At 40.0% G+C, this 16156-nt stretch overlaps 1 protein-coding gene across 1 annotated transcript in view; it reads right to left on the bottom strand.

Moving 5' to 3' along the window:
• LOC102456527 (uncharacterized protein C3orf20-like) overlaps window positions 1-14694 on the bottom strand; it is a 46290-nt gene extending 31596 nt beyond the window's left edge. Inside the window, exons 1-5 of the mRNA XM_075926026.1 lie at window positions 14681-14694; window positions 13503-13652; window positions 11823-11943; window positions 8401-8532; window positions 6422-6529 (exon numbers count right to left, since the gene is read on the bottom strand). Of these exons, the coding sequence (XP_075782141.1) occupies window positions 6422-6529; window positions 8401-8532; window positions 11823-11943; window positions 13503-13652; window positions 14681-14694 (525 nt within the window). The remainder of the gene's footprint in view (window positions 1-6421; window positions 6530-8400; window positions 8533-11822; window positions 11944-13502; window positions 13653-14680) is intronic.
• Window positions 14695-16156: the final 1462 nt, after the last annotated feature.

The raw sequence follows: 16156 nt of genomic DNA on the forward strand, positions 1-16156 counted from the left end.
TCTGATGAACTCAGACATAAGGTTGGAAGAGACTAACCAGCTGTTAACAGTGTACAACCATATCATATTAGAGCCCATGGGGAAATGTAAAACATTAAAAAATGCAAGGAACAAAAAGAAATATAGACTGGATTTTGGAGTAATAGATGATAAGGCAGTACCATTTCTGGACAATAAAACTGCTTAAAGAATGAACCTGATAAAAATGTAGTTCAAAACACAATGAAAGTGGATAATGATACCTTGGATGGTATTACCTGGTACTAGGAGATGATACAGTGGGACTACCAGAGACATATTTCAAGGTGATGGGCCACTACTAGATGGTATTTATAAACAGAGATTGATAACTGTGTAGTCAGTTAAATTGCCCACAAAAGTACTCATTGCAATACCTAGAGCCACTGAAAGACAACTGCAAAGCCTACAAAATTATGGAATTACACAGCCTGTCAAGAAGAACACAGACTAGGTAAGTGGTCTTGTGGTGGTAAGAATGCCCTTTGAAAAATATGCCTGGATTTAAAGCCTTTAAACAAAGCTTTGATAAAGAACTATTTCCTTTTGTCTGTAATTGAGGACATATTAATATATCTGTCTAAAGGGAGATTTTTTTATAGTATGCAATGAAAAAAATGAACTTTGGCATGTTGAACTAAGAATTTAGTTACTTAACAACCCTCGCTACTTTATTTGAGAGATACTGATGGTTAAGGATCAGTCCTGCATCACAGGTATTCCAAAGTAGACTGACCAAAGCATAGGAGGGCATGAAGGGAGTCCGGACAATAACAGATGATGTGTTGATTGAGGATGAAGATCGAGAACAAGTACAAATTACTACATTTTTTACAGAGATTCCGAGAAAATAATATTAAATTAAACTCAGGTGAAGAGTATCATAGATGGCATACACTGGACATTTGTTAACCTCTTATGGCCTGAAAGTAATCTCAGTGAAAGTGAGGGCAGTTTCAGAAATGCCAGGACTCAGCAATATTAAAGGAATCCAAAGATTAGCTAAGTTTTGTAGCCAACCATATGACTCCTGCCAGACCTGACACATTGAGATACCGTATGGAAGTGGGAGGACCAACACAAGCAAGCAGTCCAGAAAATAAAAGAGATGCTTGGGAAGTCTCCCACTTTAAAATATTACATCTCAGAGGAACCCCTGATGCTGCAATGTGATCCATACAAGTCCGGTCTAGGGGCTACCATGCTACAAGAGGGATAACTTGTTGCATTTCCAAGCAGAGCATTGTCCGTGACAGAGAAAGCCTATGCTCAAATTGAAAAAGCGTTTGTTAGCAATTCTCTTGGAAATGGAAAAATATTGTCAATATACTTATATACTATGGATGTACAATCTCATGAAAGTAATTACTCAAAACACTTACAATGGATGATGATATAACTGCAGAGTCACAATGTACAGATCAAGTATTGCCCAGGCTTCGACTTTGTGTTGACAGACACCTTGAGCTATTCATACTTTCCAGAACCCAGCAAGTAGAGATCTGTAAAGGCTGAGGTAGAGACAATAAATATGGTACAGTACTTACCGATCTTGGCAGAAAAGCTGAGGGTATGTCTACACTACCCCGCTAGTTCGAACTAGCGGGGTAATGTAGGCATACCGCACTTGCAAATGAAGCCCGGGATTTGAATTTCCCGGGCTTCATTTGCATAAGTGGGGAGCCGCCATTTTTAAAACCCCGCTGGTTTGAACCCTGTGCAGCGCGGCTACACGGGGCTCGAACTAGGTAGTTCGGACTAGGCTTGGAACGAGGTGTACCGGTAGTTCGGAATAGGAAGTCTAGTCCGAACTACCTAGTTCGAGCCCCGTGTAGCCGCGCTGCACGGGGTTCGAACCAGCGGGGTTTTAAAAATGGCGGCTCCCCGCTTATGCAAATGAAGCCCAGGAAATTCAAATCCCGGGCTTCATTTGCAAGTGCGGTATGCCTACATTACCCTCCTAGTTCGAACTAGGAGGGTAGTGTAGACATACTCTGAGAGAGATACAGAGGTTCAGAGCAAGACAGAACATTGCAGATACTGAAACTTATGATCTTACAAGGATGACCAGTGACCAAGGATCAAGTATCTTGCAGATAAGAGAAAAGTTATGTATACAGAATGAGATTATAATTAAGGGAGAAAGCTGCTAGAATAACTGCTCTGTCAGGAATGAGATTATGCATAAGTTCATTCATCACACCTGAGAACTGAAGTTTGCTTAAGGTGAGCCAGAATGACTATGTATTGGCTCTGAATGAATTATCAATTATGGGTGTTCAGAGATAAGTGATGTATGCAGATCCTGGGGAAAATATCCACAAGAGACCCCATGGTAACACAAAGTTCCAAGAAAGACCATGGGCAAAGGTGGGAGTAGATTTGTTTATTTTTGGAGTTACATGATCATTGTAGAGTGGGGTTTTTTCTTCAGTTTGTGGGAGATGAGCTATTTACTAGACACAGGATCCATTGTAGTCATGCAGAAGATAAAAGCACACTTTGCACAGTGTAGGATACCTGATACTATATGTTCTGATAATGGATCTCTGTTTGTTTTAGGAGAGTCCTGGAAATTCAGTAAACACTGGGATTTTGGTCACATTAACATCTTCACTGGGATATTATCAAAACAATGGCAAAGTGGAATCAGTCATAAACACTGACCAGAAGCTGTTGAATAAAAGTTTAAATGCCAAAGGCTGACCCATACTTAGCATTAATAGATAACAGAAATACTCCCTTGCCAAGGCCTAAATGCTGGTCCCACACAAAGATTCATGAGTCAGAGACCTAAGAGAATCTTGCCAACAAGAGGAAGGTTGATAAACCCTGGGTGCTCAGGTGCTTCACTTGGCGAATGTGGAGAAGCCAACAAAAAAAGAGGAGTGTTTTATTACAACACCTCTGGAAGAGATCTGACAGATCTGGAGCCAGGCAACAAATTCATAAACAACCATTAACAACCTTTGTTAAGCAGAATAAAATTCTGGCACAAACTACAGTAATGCAACCAGGAAACCAAAGAGCATATCAAGTGCAAATGGGCAATGGGCAGATAGTGAAGCAAAACCATAGGCACTTCAGGAGAATAAAAGAAACCTCTAAAGAGTGTGTGGACAACAAATGTATTAGGGTTCTGCAGCAGAAAAATCCCGAGCCAGACTTGTTAGAAGCAGACAACCTCAGGTGCATACTAGAGAAGAGACAGAAGGAAGAGGGTGTTTTGACAGACTCCAGCAACATCAAGTCAAGACTGTGGTATTATCTAGAAGGAAGACAACACTAGAAGGCACCAATTAACTATACCATAATTGAGGAGGATGGACTACTATAAGACCAGCTCATCTGAAGGATTTTGTGTGATGAATTCAGCTTGTACCAATGTCTAGCATTCATCACTAATAAAGTGATGAATGAAGTAACTGCAAGAATGGTTAACATTTGAAAGGAATAGATTAGGTTATGTTCTCAGTAACTGCCAGAGGGTTTAACAGGTTTCTTTAAAAGAGACAGGATGTAATAACACAAAAGTGCTAGCAGACACTTCCAGATGGTATACTGTTTTCTGGAAGGAACTATTTGGAAATGACAACTTCTGGGGAACTGTCTGAGAAGCCATGACGGTGAAGAAGTCATGTTGTAAGCAGCCACAATACATCTGGAATTTGTTAACTAATCTGGAGTCAGAGTGAGATCTTACCAGGCAGCTGATCCAGACACAATGAAGCATAAAAGATTGCTGAGTTTCACCAATGTATGAGGGATACAATGGATTGCCTTCCATTTTGGGGGGGAAAAAAGGTCTTAAAATCACATTGATACCCAGGGGTTAATGGGGAGTTCCTTAGTGAAATTTAGGATGTGTGACTTGTCTTCTCACCGTTCCCCTGGGCTCTCAGATCGTCTTTTAGAATCTCTTACATGGCACTGCTTTGGTGAACTATTCTAGGAACCACAGAATAGCTATCCAGAGCCTCATGCAGTTGTAGTATTGTAGTACAGCACTTGTGTGGATGTGGGTAAAACTATACTGCAAGAGCATCACTGGTACAATGTAACACTGCAGCTACCTTACGTTAGTGGTTAAATTGTGTAATGTAGACAATGAAAATTGGATTCTCCCATCAGTGGGAATGTGAATATTAATGTTAATTATTAATGAGTATTACCCATACAATACACCCTTCCAAGAAGAGCAGATTGCAAAATGGCTGTCTGAGCAAGGTGGCAATGATGCATTGTATTTATCTCTAAATCTGAACTGTTGCTTCCAAACGCACTATAAAGATTTAAAACACAAGGCAGAGAGAGTGAGTGTGAGGGCTTTTTGGCACAGTCATGTGGCTAAGCATTGTCGAGAAACCCACATAACGTCGACCAATTCAGAGACAGGAAACTTAAAGTATAATTGCTAAGAGTGTCTAATAGCTCACTTTGTAAGCTAATGGAAAATATATGCAGTCATAAAGAGAGCCTCATCCATTTAATAGAACTCCTACTGTACTTAACTGACTTGCTAAAAATTAACCCAGAATATTTACATAAACTGCTTAGCAACACAAATTCAAAATGCAGAAAAAAGAACTTTTTACAATAAAACGAAAAGTAATCTTTTAGAATTATGTCTGTAAATCTGGTGGCTGCAACTAGATGAGATGCAAAATGGTCATCGACCAATTAGCATGACACAACTGTATTCTGGGAGAACATTTTCAACAGCACCTAACTCCAATTTTCCAAAGTGACTTAATCACCTAGACCCAGATCCTCAAATGAATTCCCATTCGTTTAAGTGAGAGTTAAGCACCTAACCACCTTTGAGGATCTGGGACTTAGTGCCCAAGTCTCACTGCAACTGGCCAAGTGGCCAACTGAGTCCAGGACCAGCAGAAGATCCCACAACAGTGGGGTTGCAGGACTGGCGCCTGGGACCTGGGCGGCAGGGGGGAAAGGCTAGGATGTCCAAAAACTGGGGATTTGGCAGAGCCCCCTGCATTTCTGTTTCCTGTACCCATGCTCCCCAGAATGAGTCGGGATAGCTCTTTCTCTTTTTAAAATATTGATGTGCAGATTTTTTTTCTGGCTCTTATCCCTCTCAAAATACATTTTTGAAATTTCTAACATAAATGTTTTATACACAATAGAATAGTAATGGAGAGAAGTCAATACTAATCAAAAATCTACTAGGAGTGGGGGGTGTTCTGGTTTGGGGTTTTTTTTCTTTTCCAATTCCATAAACCCTTTCCCTCATGAACCCTCTGATCACGATAACACATTTTATGACACAAAGACAACTTATCGTGGGTTCATTGGGGCATTTAAGACTTTTATATAGAGTATTGTGGGAATGCAGCATTTTGGTTGGCAAAACCACGTAGTCAGCCAGCATGCTGTAATCTGCACAAAAAAGAGGTGCAGGAGAATTTTAGTCAGGACACTAGAATAACCCTCCCCTCTTACAGAAAGCACAATGTGATTCCACAAAGAAGAGACAGGAAGGACTTCATTTTTTAAACTCTCATATTTAGGATCCCCTTTTAGTAAACCACATTGACTTCTGTTTATCACAAAGGCAACAGATATGTGCTTTGAATGGGGGTGCTGATCAGAGGCCGTCTGCATGGATGCAGGTGGAAGTTGGGGTGCCAGAGGATAGAAGGACTGAGGGTTGCTACTGAGCCTCAGCAGTGGGAACATTTTTCTACCTGTTCTTTGGTCTGCTCCTGGACATTGCAGAATCCACTCCAACTTTTTAGGTCCTGCTTTCACCTTGATGCAGCTTGCAGAGAATGTCACATAGGGGCAGAAACATAGACCAGGGGAATTAGCTCACACTGCCCCCTTGTTCTGCCGCCTCTTGCTTATCCATCACCAAAAGGCTGAGTCACATCTTCTGGGACTCTAATCTGTAGTCTTGATATTTCATACCTAACCCTTAGCCAGGCCCAACTGGCAAGAGAGAACATTGAAATACATTATAAAGGTAGTTGTAGCTGTGGATGAAATGGATGACATGTATTTAACTGGACCTTATTATCCAAGAGGGTTATCAGGCAATGTATTAATAATGAATAGACTTTGTATAAAACAGCATCTAGAAATTGGGCCCATTTTATTTGTACACTAACTAGTACATAGTACAAAGAAACTTTTATCATGGGCCGTGGGGCAGATCGTTACCTGGTGACAATCTGGGCTTGCAGTTTTAGGGGATTATACTCTGTTGGCCTAAAAAAACTCCAAACAAACTGGGGAGAAATATCTTAAAGTCTCAGTGTTGAGATGTAGCTGTGTTTAAGTCCTTCCCATAGAACCAAGTAATAGTTAGAAAAGAAAAATGCAAAAATATTCTGATAAGTTTGTTAGCTGTCTTAATTCTGAGTTTTTGATTGCTGCTTACTTTTTTCTTTGAAACCTTTGTTTCTTCCTCTCTCAATTTTTTCCTGTTTACTTTAGAGAATTCCTTAGCTGATTTGGATGAAAGTTTAACTCTGGTGAGCATCTGACCCTGGGGAAAAAAAACAGAAAAAACTTTTTGATATGTTACCTAATTACTGAGGGCTAACTAGATAAACACAAACTGTTTATTATTTATATGACAGTAGCATCGAGGGTATGTCTACACTGCACACTATGATAAGCAAGCACTCAGGACCGAGGCCCTAGGGCTCTGATAGAGAGTTGGGTCAGAGCCCAAATCTCCTTGTGACTGAGGTCCAAGCCCGGTCAAGTTGCAGACTTGAGTCAGAAGGTCTGAATAGTGCAGTAAGGACAAGTTAATATGGCTGTGAGACGGGGATCCAGCATCCAGTTTACAATGTAGTAGAGAAGCCTGGGCTTGGAAACTTTGTATATGTCTATGCTGCAAATAAAAAACAACAATAATAAAACCTCAGATTCTTGTGTCAGCAAGTCTGAGAGTCCAGATCTACTGACTAGAGCTTCCGGGGCTTGCAGAGCTTGTACTTGTGAGGCTAAACGTAGCAATATAGATGTTCCACCTTTGGGCTGGACTCTGAGGCTCAGCAAAGGGGCCTCAGCCCAGGCTCCAGTCCAAGTGAGAGCATCTATGTTGCTATTTTTAGCCCTTGTAGTGCCAGCTCTATGAGCAAGAGTCATTTGACCTAGGCTCTAAGACTCACTGCTGCAGAATTTATTTATTTAGCGTTAAATGTACTCACCAAGTCCACAAGCCTGAGTGCCGGAAATTCAGGTGTACAATGCAGTGTTAACATGACCTGATCAGACTCTGTTAGGTGCTGTACAAAGGCACCTTTTCATTATCTATGTGTAGGCTGCCTAGCAAAGTGAGGTCACACTCCTCTGACTGGGACCTCTAGGCCATACAGTGATACATATATCAATAACAACGAGGAGTCCTGTGGCACCTTATTGACTAACGGAAGTGTAGGAGCATAAGCTTTCGTGGGCAAAGACCCACTTCGTCAGATGCATGTACAGGGGTGGGTCTTTGCCCATGAAAGCTTAAGCTCCTACACTTCAGGTAGTCAATAAGGTGCCACAGGACTCCTCGCCACTTTTACAGATTCAGACTAACACGGCTACCCCTCTGATATATATCAATAACAGTAAGTGAAAGTGTCTGCCTCAATTTGTAAGTGCAGGCACTCATCCTTAAATATCTATTTTACAGCGAGTTACAATCAGATAGTAAGCATCTATCATATTGTTTTAAAAATTAACCTTATTGCTATAGGTGAACAAACAATGGTTAGAAATTGCAAAGAAAGGTAGTTTTGATTCTGATATAATAATGCAACAGGCTTGAGTGTTTCTTGGAAAACAGTTTTTATTTTAGAAAAAATTTCTGATACATTATCACTTAATAGGGCTTTATTATTAGCAAGCAGTTGATAGTTGTATTTGTGCTGTGCTTGCTAATAATAAAGCCCTATTAAGTGATAATGTATCAGAAATTTTTTCTAAAATAAAAACTGTTTTCCAAGAAACACTCAAGCCTGTTGCATTATTATATCAGAATCAAAACTACCTTTCTTTGCAATTTCTAACCATTGTTTGTTCACCTATAGCAATAAGGTTAATTTTTAAAACAATATGATAGATGCTTACTATCTGATTGTAACTCGCTGTAAAATAGATATTTAAGGATGAGTGCCTGCACTTACAAATTCCTTTTTTTCCAGATTTCTTCTCACTGAGTCAGCATGTATCTCAATTGAAGTCAGCGTTGGACTGCTAATAAATAGAGGCTATATTTATCCATATCTATTAGCAAGGACTGCAAAGGGCAAAAGTGTTAAAACCAAAGGCTTCCTAACTCAGTGAAAACTCTTTAATTGCAAAGGTTTGTAGATTAACATTTGTAAAGGCCCTTGATTGCAAGCAGTTACAACCTACCAGTTCTTCTAACTGTGGAAGTGCCACATCCTGTAGTGGTGACAAAGACAATTGCACACGTTCCTGTTGCCACCTGTAGACCAAGCTAATAGCAAAGCGCCCGGCAACCCTCACAGTGATGTAGTCATTAACCTGGCATAAAACAAGAGGTCAGTCATATTATAATCCTAATCTTCATTTTATGGTTCAGGTGGGAGATGCTGCATGGTGTGATATCTCAAAATGTTAAACAGGGAAAGTTTGGAATTAGTCAGCCCAAATGAGGGGCCGTGATCAGTCTTTTTTGGTTAAATGTAGAGCCAAATTCTGGTTTTGTCTCGAAAGTAGATTAATGAAGTAATAAAGTTAGTTAATATACATATGGATTTTGACCAGAAACTGCTGCAGACCTCATATACAGATTATTCTTGTCCAGGACCAGTACTCTGGTCATGCAGAGGCAGGAAGGTGTGTACTAGTCATTGTCTAGTCATGGAGCATATGAGAAACTCTCCCAACCTTTAAGCCAACTTAAGAAAGTGTCTTTGTTTCTTGTGATGTATAAGGCTACAGAATCAGGCACAGATAAGCAAGAAAAATTCTACCCTATGCTTGTCATTTGGGCTTTATTGCCAATGAAGATGAGCACAATTTAGAAAGTGTCTGGTGTCTAGAATTTGTTTTGCACTTTTCACATGTATAGTACATTGTCACAAATCTGTGGTCTCTTAGGACTTCATTGTTGTCATTATACTGAAACAGCACGCATGGCAACATCAGAAGCCAACTACTACAAAACCAAACTGTTCTACCCCCTATTTAAAAGGAAGCCTCTTAACCGTACCGGACCTATCGCACATACTTGCACAGTTCTGATTCTGTCCCATATAGAGCAGTACAGATGTGTAGTACAAATACTAACAAGTTCTCCAAATACATTTAATTTATCCTGTGACTAGAGAAGATTCAATACATTTTTATGATGGAGAATAATAATGTTTGACAGAATGACAGAAACAGACCCAAAGATGTTTCTATTATAATTTACTTCAATCTGGGTTTGTATATAAAAGATAAGATTTGAGATTTAATCTGAGGTTTCTCAAAATTTGAATTTTTGCAGGTTTTATGTGAAGACAACCTAATTAAACCATTTATAGAAGCTGCAAGAGTTTAAATGCTATTTTTGTGTGTTCCCAACTGCTCCTTCCTTTAGGCTGCTACCAAAGGAAATGTGAACTGAGAAGCAGAAACTGCTTGTTTGTTGGCTACCGCCTGTCATTTTGTCAGTGCTCTAGAATGGATACCTTGCATAAAGTACTAATCACATTGCCGATAGCTGTGTGTCAGGTAACATGCAACAAAATCTGATATAACATGTATGTGGTTGGTACATTTACATACTCTTTTCCTCAAGCACGCTTAAGGACTTTGGTAGCAAACGTTTAGTGTGACTGCTCCTTAGTGAAGCATAACTCCATTGAGATGTAGGAAAATGTTCCAGGAGAGTTTTGCAGAGAGCACACCTGGATATTCTTATTATATGTCCATTTTTTAATGTGCTACATTCTTTGTCTGTGTAATGACTTATGGCTGTGAGTTTTGCATTGTGTAGAAAAATATTTCTTTTTATCATTTTTTCAAATTTGTTTTCTTTTATTTAGTAAGCTGTTTCCTTTATTATGAAAAGGTATACAGGAGTTCCCATATGACCTGCTTTAAACTGTGTAATGGTCTCATGTCACCTCTTATTTGTCTCCTTTCTTAACTGAATAGTCTTAACTCTTTTAATTTCTTGCTATATAGAAGTCTCTGTGTCTTTAGTAGCTTTGGTGGCCTTCTCTGGACCTTCTTGATTTCCCTTATTTTGAAATAGAATAACCAAAACAAGCAGATGATTCAGTGAGCGGGTGTATCATTGGTGCCTATAATGGCATTATATTTTAGTATTATTTTCTGTCCCTTTCTAAATACAGCCCAACATCTTACATGCTCTCTCGACTGCAAACGTGGATTGAGAAGATACTTTCTTTCAATTGTCTGTGATGATGCTTAGTCATTTGATAAGTTAATTTAAGAATCTATCAACACATGCCCACTGCCATGCCAGCGTTAGTGTCCTTTAAGAGGCCACTAGATTTTAGGAGTGGAGTGGACACTTATCCTTCACACTAGCAATATACATTTAAAGGAATTCCTAAGTGCAGAATCAATTATGAATGGGATTAGGTTAGGCAATGGGAGCTGCTGGGGATGGGAGGGTGCCGAGAGAGTGAGGTGTGCACTGGGAGCCTTCTAGGGAGGGCAAGGCCATGCTGCTAGCCTATTGGTGAGTGCTGTCGGTGACAGGAAGGCAGGGGAATAAGTATCACTCCAGTTTTCTCTCCTCTTCTTCTGGCCAGCTTCTGGGAGGCACTATTACAGTAAAACTCCAATAGTCCGGCATCCAATAGTTCGGCATTCCCGATAGTGCGGCATCAAAATGGCAAGAGCCTAGTGAGTGAGCTTCGGCAAAAAATGAGTCACAAGGTAACAGCAGCAGCAGCTGAACTGAGCAAAAAGGGTAAAAAAGGCTTAAAAAACCTAAAACATTACAGTATACTGTATACAGTAGGTACAATAAACAGAGTTAAGAACACTTTATATACAGTATATAATGTAGACAGTATATATATATATAACCAGTTTATAGTACCTCCTGATAGTCCGGCATATCTGATAATCCGGCACCACCTAGGTCCCATAGGTTCCGGATTATCAGAAGTCTACTGTAAATGGAACCAAATGCTTTTCTCTGTATGAAGCTTTGAACTAATATGCAAAAAATATCTCAAGCCACCTCTTTTTTTTTCTTGCTAACTGCCTGAAAATGCCCTCAAGTTTGCCCTAAAGTGCTGTGTTCAATTTCCAGTGCCTCTCTTTCAAATGTGTCCCTGATTTTTACCTTAATGTTAAGTATCTTTTAGCATTCTGGGCCTGATCCAACAGCCCTGGAGTCAGTGGGAGTCTTTCCATCAATGTCAATGAGAACGGGAGCAAGCCTAAAGTCAGGTTCAGTAATTTTTGCTATTAAACACACACAAAATATAAATTAAATGAAAACCCACATGTATTTTAAAAGCATAGCAACCCTATGGGAGACTGTTCTAAATCACTGCTTCTAGGTGCTTGGATGGTCTGATGGTCTTAGGAAATTGTTAGTCCTTATACCAATTCTCTGCAGCATTAGGCAAGTTATTTATCCTTTCCCTGTTTTGGATTCCACATGAGTAAAATACAGACAGCAATATTTACCTTGTTGCACCTGGATTGTTGGGAGTAATACTTTTGAAGATGAAAGCTGCTAAGTTTTATTATCCTTGCAATTAAGAAATTTCCCAAAGGGAAAATTATTTTCCAGAAGGAGAGAACAACAACGGAAGAATCAGGCTGATAAGTAGTACCTGCATTACAACTGGATCACTAAGCTTTCCCACTTGAGGCCATCTCCATTCCCTGACTATTTCTCCATCTCTATTAGTCACCATGCCTCCTTCTTGATTGAACATCATTGCAATGACGTTACTATAAACAACCAGAAACACAAAGCCGATTTTGAATGGTTTATGTTAATAAAATATCGGTAGTCCAAGGACTTCACTTTGATCTAAGAGTTTTTAATTAACATAACCCTATGCACATCCAGCACTTCATAGTGATTTTCATACACTCCACCCCTGTTAGGCAGATACATATTATCTCTGCTTTACAGATGGAGTAGTGAACCAAAGAGGAGTTAAATGGGTGTTTTAATAATTAAAGTGAAATGTGAGAATGTATGAGAAACTGACTAATGCATGGTGAATTTAAATACTTATTTCTACTGCACTATCCAAAGCATTACAATTCTTCATATGCCAAAACAAATTGGAAGGAAGAAAAGGAAAATAAGGAAAAGATAGTCGTGTTTATCAATCAGTCAATCAATCCATGTAGTTAGGATTCCTGAGTTGCTTTTTTAGGGAATCCTTCTGCTGTATTTCCCTTTTGTGTTCATTAGCAACAATAAGCATCCATTTACTTCTATCTCTGGCAGAAACACATCAGCTGACCTGTTTCAGTTCAGTGTTCTGAGAAGATGTCACAAATGGCAGAATAAAAGGAATAAGACAGAGCTAAAATTAGCATGCCAAACAATATGGCATGTATTTTCAATTAAGGGCCTCAAAATGAACTTTAGTTTTACTAAGCAATTATATCTTAATCACCATTATTATTCAAAACAGATGTGGTTCGACAATGCTACAGAAATATTTATTCTAGTACAAAGGACCTAATTCTAGCCCAATCTGTAAATACTTCCAAATGAGCCCCTCTCCATCCTTCCACAAAGGCACACAGATTACCTGTGATTTGGCAAATACTTAGAATGAACATTAATCAAATACTGCATTTAACAAATAGTATTTGATGAATTCTCTTTGTGATAGTCATGAAACAGTGTAGGTAGGCAACTGTGTATGTGTGTGTTTGTTTTCCTGAGAGCTGTGGCTAGGGAATGAATACAGTAATCTGTGGCATGTGCCTTCGTGTCCCAGGTTATAAAGGACTTGCAGGGTAGCCTTTCTTCAAGTGTCTGAAGGAGCCAGTATTGGGATGGAAAATTTTTGCCAGATGATTCCATTGGTGTGTGTGGATTTTCTGGTATGTGCCTATGCCTTCTGTCCTTCGGTGATTTAGCTGATGGTGGTTGTATCACAATACAAGTCAGGAGCCAGTTTTGAATGATCTGCATTCTGCTTCAAAATCAGGCTGATGGAAGTTTTTGGTAGTTCAAAATTTCTGACTTTATGTACACTGCCATTCCATCAGTGTGAGCAAATCAAGGGTTTAGATGCAGAAAAACTTTTGCTACCCCAAATTGTGGTTGCTTTAGGCTTTCTTGGGGATGGAGTATAATTTTAATAGTTAAAAACTGTGACATAAAAAGTGTGATTCAAACCCAGATCTGTGGCTGTGAGATCAGATTGCATCATGCACATTCATTTATTCATGGCTTCAAGCATTATCTTAGGTTCTTCCATATTACTTATCAAACTTAATATACAGTATGTTAGCAAGTACTCTGAAATATAACTACTTACCTGTTATGAAGGCTAATACTACCATGTCCAAAAGGTGTAAAGCTTCCAAGTATTCTCTGATCTGGAGAGGCAGAGAATATATTGGTGTACACACCACCACGTGGGAGATCGGAATAGCTTTGGCAGACTGCAGGACACCCAGAAGGATAGCTGAAGGTACAGTTAAAGAGTTTTACTTTTAGCTGTTAATGAGAACTCTGGCCCTGGTTGTGACTTGGGTTATATGCCTGGACAAGGGAGTAAAAGAGGCTAAAAACACACTTTCTTTACAAATCTTGGGCTGTCTGGATGTTGAGTTCCATTGCATAGGAGTAAGCAGGGCTGATTCCATGTTTATCCCTCCCCCAGAGTGAAAGGGCAGGGAGAAGTGAAGAATAGACAGAGCCTAGACTCCAAACTCCAGCCTAGACTCCAAACTGTGTGAGCCAGCAGAGGCTGGGTGGTAATTTTCTGTTGGTTGAGGTCAGTGTCAAACTACTTGCCCTCTCATGAGGAAAGGGAGAGCTTGTGACTGAGAGGTATATTCTGTACCTAAAATCACAAATTAGCCCTGCAAAGTATCATTGGTAAAGGTCTATCTGTTCATGTTCACAGGATTCCATTGGATCACCTGGAGACTTAATTTATTTTCAATGAACAATTCACTACTACTGTTCATATGGTTTATTGACTCCAGTTGCTATGTGGGAGACCTGGAGTGGGAAGCAAGTACACTTTGTATACAAGGAAAGCACTGCCGCCCTACAAAGGGACGTTCTCCAAGCCTTCGGGGGTTGGTGGTGTAAACGAGTTGTATTGCTCACAGCTTACTGCTGACCAGTTTCAAAAGGATGCAGCTGGTGTAGCTTTAAAAATAGAGAGCAATGGCAGCCCAGAATGATGGAGAGGGGAAAAAAATAAATTTTGCGATTAAATTTCCTTTAATTTGTTGCTAATGAACATAGGAAAGTGTGTGAAGACAAGGCTTCTGATCTCCTGCCCTGTGATCATCTAAAATCAACCAATAAACTTACACAGTGGGGTTTTTTTAAAAGCAGAGTCCCAAATACAATAAAAATTAGATTATCGGAGCCCCTTTCATCCAAAACTTTCAGCCCAGTGTTGGCTCTAGATCCCTTATCCACTGATATCCCTTTATATATCTTTAACCTCTTATATGCTTACATGGTATAACTTACCCACATCCATCCATTTCTCATCTGAGGAAGTGGGTTTTGCCCATGAAAGCTCATGATACTATATATGTAATTTTGCTAGTCTCTAAGGCTATGTCTAGACTGCAAGCCTCTTTCAAAAGAGAGCGTCTAGACTGCACGTTGAACTTTCGAAAAAGCGGCTTGCTTTTTCGAAAGAAAGCATCCAGTGAGTCTGGATGCTCTCTTTTGAAGAAGCCCTATTTACATTCAAGAACGCCTTCTTTCGAAAGAGGAACTTTCGAAAGAAGGCGTTCTTCCTCGTAAATTGAGGTTTACCGCCATCGAAAGAAAAGCTGCGTTCTTTCGATTTAATTTCGAAAGAACGCGGCTGCAGTCTAGACGCAGGTGAGGTTTTTTCGAAAAAAGGCTACTTTTTTCGAAAAAACCCCTGAGTCTGGACACAGCCCAAGGTGCTACAGGAATACTCGTATTTTTAAAGTTACAGACTAACACAGCTACCTGTCTGAGACCTTTGAGTTATAGTTTAGCCTATGCCCCATGCACACAGTACAGAGCAAGGGGCAAGATTTTAAACATTTCCCTAAGGGTTTAGGTGGATTTTGGTGGCAACTGTGAAGAACAATATTTTCTTCTCACTCCAGGACAACAGAAAAGGTTAATGCCATTAGCTTCCATACTCAGAAATATAACCTCCCCCTTTCTTGGCTTTTCAAAATTGGGATCACTAGCCATTGATTCCAGCCATGGGTACATTGATATCTGCTTCCTCCTCCCCTGCACATACACCCTGGATCCACTGACTGTCCTGACTTCCTCCCTGTTATTAAGTAGCACTTATATTTCATGTAGTCGAGTGCAGAACTTCCAACACTCAGCCCTCTATCAGCAGCACTAGTAGGGTTGCCAGGTGTCCGGTTTTGAAACGGACAGTCCAGTATTTGCGCTTTCTGTTCAGGAAACAAATTGAGAAAATATAAATGTCCAGTATTTTCTAAATAAGATGTAATGCAGATTGTGATATAATGTCAAGTGTGTCTGGTATTTTTGTTTAAACCATCTGGTAACCCTAAGCACTAGCAAGACATGGAATCCCCTGGGTAAAAAGGGACGTTTCCTACACTAGTCACCATGCAAGCCCCCATGTGTCCCGTGGCCTTCAGGCCCCACCTAATCAAGAGAAGGCCCATTTTGGAGTGCCAGCCTGTTCCTCTTCCCTCATCAGATTCCCCTCCCCCACATATTGACCAATCAGTTGAACAATGGCTGCTGTGAGTGAAAGGGATTCCTCCAGCCAGTCCAACTTGGAGCTAGAGAAAGGCGGTAGGTTCCTCTGTCTGTCTTTCTCACCATTCCAAAGGCTTATGGCTGACAGGGGAAATGGGAAGAGAAATTCTTGAGTTTTGGACTGATGCTACACAGCACCAGACAGGCTGCTAATTATCTAATCATTAACAAGTGACTCTTCCTTCCATGACATCTATGTAACCAGAGGTGGAG

This window comes from Pelodiscus sinensis, chromosome 1 (genome assembly GCF_049634645.1).
Source record: "Pelodiscus sinensis isolate JC-2024 chromosome 1, ASM4963464v1, whole genome shotgun sequence".
NCBI lineage: Eukaryota > Metazoa > Chordata > Testudines > Trionychidae > Pelodiscus > Pelodiscus sinensis.